This window comes from Acyrthosiphon pisum, chromosome X (genome assembly GCF_005508785.2).
Source record: "Acyrthosiphon pisum isolate AL4f chromosome X, pea_aphid_22Mar2018_4r6ur, whole genome shotgun sequence".
In the NCBI taxonomy this organism is placed as follows: Eukaryota; Metazoa; Arthropoda; class Insecta; order Hemiptera; family Aphididae; genus Acyrthosiphon; species Acyrthosiphon pisum.
The window spans coordinates 79,892,448-79,900,248 of record NC_042493.1 but is presented as its reverse complement, the minus strand read 5'-3'; the positions used below and the strand labels follow the sequence as shown (position 1 = coordinate 79,900,248).

The following is a 7,801-nucleotide window of genomic DNA, read 5'->3' as shown; positions in this document are numbered from 1 at the left end:
GTGACATCTAATATCATTACAATGTAGAAAATATAACAAAATGAACGGATAAAATAATTAAATAAATAGATGGAAAATACATTTATTTGATACATGGTTATTAATAGGAGGCATTTAGGGATCCTTTTATCGCTTATATTGTGGCTATTAAAATCATATTGTGTATTTTTAATTTACAAATAATGGTAAAGCCAAGGGGACAGAAAGTGTAACTTAACTTCTTACAGACTACAGTGCAATTTAATTTATAAGATATATTGATAAATTGTATTTATTTTCTGAGATAATATATTTCAATATTTGTTATAATCTTAACAAAAATAAATTTTTGTTATCAATATGATTGCATATGTGACAAATAGAAATACCTCTAGCTTTTGTATTTCATCAAAATTAAATTGTAAAATGTAGGACAACCGTTGAAAATATTTTGTCTATATGCTTGTCTACTTATACTATCTAATTAGTTTTATAAATCACATTTGAGAGAGTAGTAGAAAGAATAATGGTAAACATTAAAGTAAAGTTATTTAATTTAATTTCTATTAAAAATAATTGTATTGTGTTGAAATGCTGTATTATATCATAGCATTATTTTAATTAAATAGGTTCTGCTATGATTAACGCTCAATATAATTCGAGAATTTCAAAAGCCCATGAACAGTACCCTGAATTGTGAGTATGAAAATGAGTAAAATTGGCTCATAGTTTTTGTCTGTAACAAATAAATAAAAAATAGCTTCCTCGCTCCGCTCAGAATCTAAAACAAAATTTACATTTTGTGTATGATATACCTATAATTCTATTTATTACGAAATTGTGTTGCAGTGAAAAATATAATTATTTTATTCTTTTGTAGATTTCAAAAATTATTGAAAAAAAAAAAGAAAAATAAGAAAAAATCTATTAAGGTTTGTATTAGTTTTTTAATATTTTAGATTATGAGTGGTGCTATGATTGTTGGTTTTACAATAATGTGTTATGTGTGTTTATTTTTATTTTTATTTGTATCTGTCATCACCTTATAGGACAGTAAAAAAGCTTTGATTTTCTTAAACAGTATGTTTTCTGATAGGTGGGTGAAGATAGTTGGTACTTTGGGGGGGGGGGGGGGTCAAAAATAAAATTAAAGAAAAAACGGGAATAATTGTATTTCTACAAATTTGATTTTGTGTAACTTTAAAACAAATTATGGTAGGTAAATGCAATTTTCACTGAGTGCTTATATTAGCATTTTTTTTTACACCACATAATTTTCAAAATAATTTGACTTGTTTTGAGCTGTTAACGGACATTTTAAGTTTCCAAATTATTATTTTTTAATTGTTAGCAAAATTGTATTCGTTGGGTTAAAAAGCTTAAAAGTTAAATACAAGATTCCTTATATATTGTTTCGATGACAGTTAAAAAATATTAAAAATACATTTTATAAGCGTTTCGAAGCATTTTGATAAAATACGTAAAAATTATGATAATGTGCAATGTTGAATTATAAATTCATAAACATTTTTCTTTTGATTTGAAAATTTAATGAATATTCCTCATAAGTTTGTCTATCTTTATCAATAAAAATGTCTACTAGAAAGTTAAATTACATTTTTATGTGCGTTTGAACTTCATATTTTAAGATAACGTTTTAGATTCGATACCTTGATTTTCCGTTTTTTTCTAACATACCATAGGAATTCCAAAAACAGATTTGAATTCGTCGTCAAGTTTACTTGATATCGACTTTCCCACATTTTTGGTTTTCTGATTTTAACTTCGCCGAAAATTAAAATACAACAATTTTTAAATACTCTTGTTATATGACATTTTTAGAAATTTGGGGGATAATATCAAAAATGTGGGGAAAACAACGTCAAGTAGACTGGGTGGCAAATTCAAAACTGTTTTCAAAATTCTTATCGCTTGATTATATCAATTGGTATGTTTGGCAAAAAACACGTCTAAAATTATATGTCACTCGCGTGTAGACAAAAATAAAAAATCACGGTATCGAATCCCCTTAACAATTCGATTGGATATTCACTCGTTTTCTGATGTAGCGATTTTCTTATTTTGTTGTAATTCAAAAACAAATAACTGTAAATACTGTAGAATTTACACCATATGTTTATTTTATCAATTCCTATACTTGATATAATTTTCAAAATATTTTGACTCATTTTAAAATGTTCATGGGAAGTTTCAAATTTAATTTTTGACTATAGTTAATAAAATTGATTTTCTGAGGTAAAAAAGACTGAAAATGTAATACAGGGCTCCTGATATACTGATACAATAGCAGTTGAAAAATATTATAAGTACATACGCATACATTTTTTTTAATAAGCATTTAAGTTCGAATCTTGACAAAATGAATTAAATTTTAAATTTTAAAATAATTTTGTAGTAAAAAAATTATAAAATGTTCAACTTTTATAGCTGAGGACTGACAATTTAAAACAAGTTTCCACGTAAATAGGTTATATTATATAAATTACTTAAGGGGGCTCACTACTACGTCTTTTTTTGTCAAAAACTACTGTTTCTAAGTCTAACGATATGTGTCGACAATTATCACGATTTTCATTCTGAAAAAATATTCGGAATGTCCGTAATGTATACAAGGGAACGATCGAGTCACATTTTTAATTTTTGTAATTTAAATTGCAATGAAAATTGTAAAAAATTCAGAATTTCCAACTAAAATATTTAATTAACTAAATACAATTTTTAAAATGTACCTCGATCGAACTCGTACCTGTTGTGGAAAAAAAGAATTTTTTGTCAGAATGTAAATTGAGGTAATCGTTACGACGTATTGTTGGAATTAGAATCGTATGTTTGAGTGAAAAATAAAGATTTTTTCATAATCTCAATATTACAATTGACACGTGCGTGCGAGTGCGTGTGAGAGTCCTCCATACCACTACAATTGACCCGCATTTACGACTAACACATAGATCTCGGGTGGCGAATACGAGATTGGAAATCGCCTAAATGATTCTCCTTAAATCAATGTCTCTTAATTAACAAGAATATCATCAATTAATATACTTAGTAATATCATAGGCTGTCTGACCGTCTTTGCTCAGAATCGTTTTTCTTATACAATGATATATCATTGAATTCAAATTTAACACCATCCATTACAGTGACCCACTTGTAATCTACTGTACAACAAAGCGACACCCACATGCCCCCCTTTTTCTCATTACAATTAAAAATCCTGAAATTTCAAAATCACTTTTTTTTTATAGCTTTCGATTTCACCTCTTTAGAAATTTATTAAATTTACTAAAATATGTATGTTATTTTCTAGTTAAAATTTACAACAGTTTAGGAAGTTTTCTTAACTATATACCGTGTATGTATTTTGAAAATATCTAAAAATTACTTTGAATATATATTTTATAGGTTGTAAATAGTAAAAAAGTAATACCACCAAAAAAATCGAATAAACGTAAACGAAAAAAGTATGATAAAGAATATTCAAAAAACGATTCCTTTCAATCCGTTGACAGGGATGTGGAAACATATGATCGTAATAATTTTATTGGCGAAGACAGCGGAACGAAATTAGAATTTTTTGATTCTCGGGATGACGATCACACGTCGGATTATCGCACTATGACCGACACAGGTATATATTTTAGCCAATTTTGTAATCAAACGTTTAACAATGCCAACGGTGTACACAGTCACGAAAATGTCATTACTGAACAAACTCCTCTCCAGTGCGACGTTTGCTTTAAAACGTTTACCTGCTTATCTAAATTGGTTACACATAATAGAACACACACCGGGGAGAAACCATATGCTTGCAATGTTTGTGGCAAATCATTTTCGAGGCAACATTATTTGGTTAGACATAATAGAATGCACACCGGTGAGAAACCCTATGCTTGCAATGTTTGTGGACAATCATTTTCGGATAAGTCAACTTTGGTTAGACATAATAGAATGCACACCGGTGAGAAACCCTATGCTTGCAATGTTTGTGGACAATCATTTTCGGATAAGTCAACTTTGGTTAGACATAATAGAATGCACACCGGTGAGAAACCATATACTTGCAATGTTTGTGGCAAATCGTTTACGAGGCAAGGGCGTTTGGTTCTTCATAATAGAATACACACTGGAGAGAAACCATATGCGTGCAACGTTTGTGGCCGATCGTTTTCGAGACAAGATCATTTGGTTATACATAATAGAACGCACACCGGTGAGAAACCATATGCTTGCAAAGTTTGTGGCCGATCATTTTCCGAAACAGGAAGTTTGGTTATACATAATAGAATACACACAGGCGAAAGACCATTCGAGTGCGGCCAGTGTGAAAAAACGTTTTCATCAAGCAGTAACTGTAAAAGACATACACTAAATGTTCATACCAAATGTTTGTAATTTCATTACTATTATGTCGTATGACCCATTACTCAAGAATAAAAATTAATTTGTCTGTATAATTACTGTTTTTTGTTTAAAAATTGTTTAGAATTATTTCTAACGTATTGATTTTACACTGATGTGTGTGTGTGTGTGATTTTCTTCATGACACTTCATTTTCTTCGATTTTGAAGGCATTTTCTGTTGTTTTTTCGTCTTTGGTGAGTTTTCCGTGTAAGGTGATTGGCCTTATGATAATCCCCCAAAAATTGGAGGATTAGCCTACTCCAATCAATTAAGATCAGAATATGGAGAAACTGGGTCAACTAATTAAAATCAGTTCAGCCTAGAGCTTGGGGCCACGGGTTCGCCATATCCGTCCCATTAAGTCTGAGCTAACCATTGCATTATACAATTAGCATTAAAAATGACTGGTGACAAGAAGAACTTAGTACGTTGCTTGACCACTTTTTAACATTAATCCTGATCTATATAATGTTTTCTTCAGCTTGGTCTTTAAACACATGGACGATTCAGGGATGGTGCTCCATGCATGTTTGATATTTGAGTATCTTACAGAATTCATGAGCACTTTTACAATCGTAGTCTGCTATTTGACGTACCACTCGAAGAACACTGTTTACTTCATAAGTTACAGTGTTCAAAGTGTTTTCTCACATCTGGTGTTGTGGAGAATCTCTCCAGAGTATGTGCTGATAACCACATGCATTTTTCAAGCACCCAAATCTAACGTCCCGATAGCGAGACCGGGGTATACCTTAAATCCAAGCACGGTTTAAGATAGAAGATTCTATCTTAAGCCGCGAATCCAAGGTGGATTGATATTAGATCATAGATAAAAATATCTTAGATCCACAGATATATAAAAATGCAAATTTATATATCTGTTCTTAGATCATATTATATTACATGATGTATAATATTGTCATTTATCATAGAGTAAAGAATATAATATTATACATAATAGGTAGGTATATATTATTATACCATACACAATAATATGATCTAAGGGGTAAACTAAAGTATCAGCATAATTCTGGTTCAGCAACCTATCGATTTTAAAATTTTTTTTTTTTCAAAATGTGTGATTTTTAACGCTCAATATATTGGTAAGATTAAAACTTACCTAACATACTTACTTTTGAAGTTTTTACAAATATGAAGAATTGCCTAATATATGAAAAAGTGTAATACAGGTAAACAGGTAGTTTCAATTTTATTTATAAAGACAATATAATATTTACATATAGGTCAATAAGTAGTTACCAATACATAAGTACCCCTCTCTAGTTTTTGAAGTTTTTCATCAATAACTTCAAAATGAAGTTTGGCCGGGCTTTTTTTTAAATTCTTACAATGCACCATAAAACACACATTTTGGAAAAAAAAATTTGAAATATCGATAGGTTGCTAAACTAGAATCGTTTCAAAGTATCTACTAGATAATAGTAAGAAGGTTTAATGTTCAAATTATAAAAAATGAACACAATACCTACCTATAACAAAACAACTTTATTCGTCATTTTTGTATTTAGACATAGGTATTTATTATTACGGTCAAAACTCTGAATGGACGTGTCGAGTACAAATATGACTTCAAATCCTGCTAACAATTGAATTTTAGACGCCAAAATGCCAAATATTTATATTTTCATAATATTTATGAGGTTCCCACGGCTGCACAGTATACAAAGGCTACACTGCTACAACCTACGCCGATAATAATTGGGGCAAATAGCGTTTGGGATTTGGGGGGGGGGGGCTAAAGCCTTACTTTGATAATATTGAATAAGCTTAAAACAAAATGTAGGACATTTTTTGGGGGGCTTAGCCCCTAAAGCCCCCTCCCCCTATTTGCGCCTATGGGTAGTAGGCCGTAGCATTGATTATGAATAGCTACTAGTACCGCTGCTGAAATAGCGTCTGCAAATAACTGCTTAACAACAGATAGGTAACTTTACTGGGCATAATATTCTAGTTTAGCAACCATCTATTTTTTTTTGAAAATTTGGTTTTTAATGATTAATTTACTTTGATAGTTAAAATCAAAACTAACCTTTCCTGCTTAGTTTTGAAGTTATCTGTTTTTTGATCAGTTATTTGCTGATGATATTTTAGTTGCAGCACCACAAATTTTTTTCTTTTTTTTGGGGGGGGAGGATGTTTTTTGAAATGGTCATTTGATGTCCCATACCCTCATATCCCGTCATTTCTGCGTAAATAATATTTACCGCAAAACTATTTTTTTTAACATTTATACAGAAAAAAATTTTAATAGTCCATAATATATTTCATCAAAATTTAAACTTCTGGCGCTCGTTCAAAATATTTCTGAAATTAGGTACGCTAACTAAGGAATAAAAGACAAATCAATTATTTAATCGAACAAGAAAAAGCAATTCATATTTTAGGGGTAAACGTACATGAAAAAAACTTCTTTACCTAAAAATAAAAAATAAAGCTTAATGAAAATCAATAAATATGTCCCACGATGAACTGTGATTATAATATAATAAAAAAGACTTATATTATATTTATATTTATATTTTATTATTAAATAAATACATGTTTATTACTTAAAAAATAATTATACTGATTTTAAATTGTTAAAATTGTTATTATTTTATAGAAAAAACTATTAGTCATATGTACCTATAGGTACTTTATTATTAAATAATTAATACATTTTGATACATTTTACTTAAAAATACTTTTATAATAGAAGCCATATTATTATATTGCATTTAAATTACTTAAATTGTTATTGTTCAATAAGAAAAGCTGGTCATATTTAGTGATGAGCAAAATTGGTCTTGGTCTTGCGGTCTCGCAAGACTCTTGCTGCAAGACCAAGACCAAGACCAAGACCAAGATGGTACTGGTCTAGCAAGACCAAGACCAAGATTAGGCTTGCAAGAACAAGACCAAACCAATACCGAAGCTGCAAGACCAAGACCAAAACAAGATCATCACTACAAGACTCTTGCAGTCTTGCAAATTTTTTTTTTCCCCGAAAACACATTCTAGATTCCATTAACTAATAATTTATAACAAAAATAGGTTATAAGAATTTATTTGTATTGTAATGACATTTTATCAGTATTCGAGGAAAAGGCGATTATTGAAAAAAAAGATTAAAAATATAATGAGGATTAATATTACAAAATAACATGGGTAGTTTTCATACTAATTAACAATTACTGGAAAATTATTTTATTTTCCCAAAATCGATAAAGACGTCGAAAGTTGTCAAAATAGAATGATGTATGTCCCATAATACACCCCCTACTTTGAATCGAATATACTAATAATTGCTGAAAGTCATTACGGGACTACGGTAGGTATTCATTATATATTACTCCAAAATCGGCTCCACGGTGGAGGCCCTCTAGGTAACCTCAATTTA

At 29.8% G+C, this 7,801-nt stretch overlaps 2 protein-coding genes across 2 annotated transcripts in view; both read left to right on the top strand.

Annotated features, from left to right (window-relative positions):
- The window catches only part of LOC107884407, a gene marked incomplete at both ends in the record, with an annotated part of 7,512 nt that extends 6,622 nt beyond the window's left edge, over window positions 1–890 (top strand). The window contains 2 exons of the mRNA XM_029489902.1: window positions 609–675; window positions 860–890. Coding sequence (XP_029345762.1) covers window positions 609–675; window positions 860–890 — 98 coding nt within the window. The remainder of the gene's footprint in view (window positions 1–608; window positions 676–859) is intronic.
- A 2,503-nt stretch (window positions 891–3,393) lies between these two features.
- On the top strand, window positions 3,394–4,454 carry LOC100568734 (gastrula zinc finger protein XlCGF49.1-like). The gene has a single exon (XM_029489898.1). The coding sequence runs from the start codon at window positions 3,616–3,618 to the stop codon at window positions 4,390–4,392; it is 777 nt and encodes a 258-aa protein (XP_029345758.1). The 5' UTR covers window positions 3,394–3,615; the 3' UTR covers window positions 4,393–4,454.
- The last annotated feature ends 3,347 nt before the right edge of the window (window positions 4,455–7,801 follow it).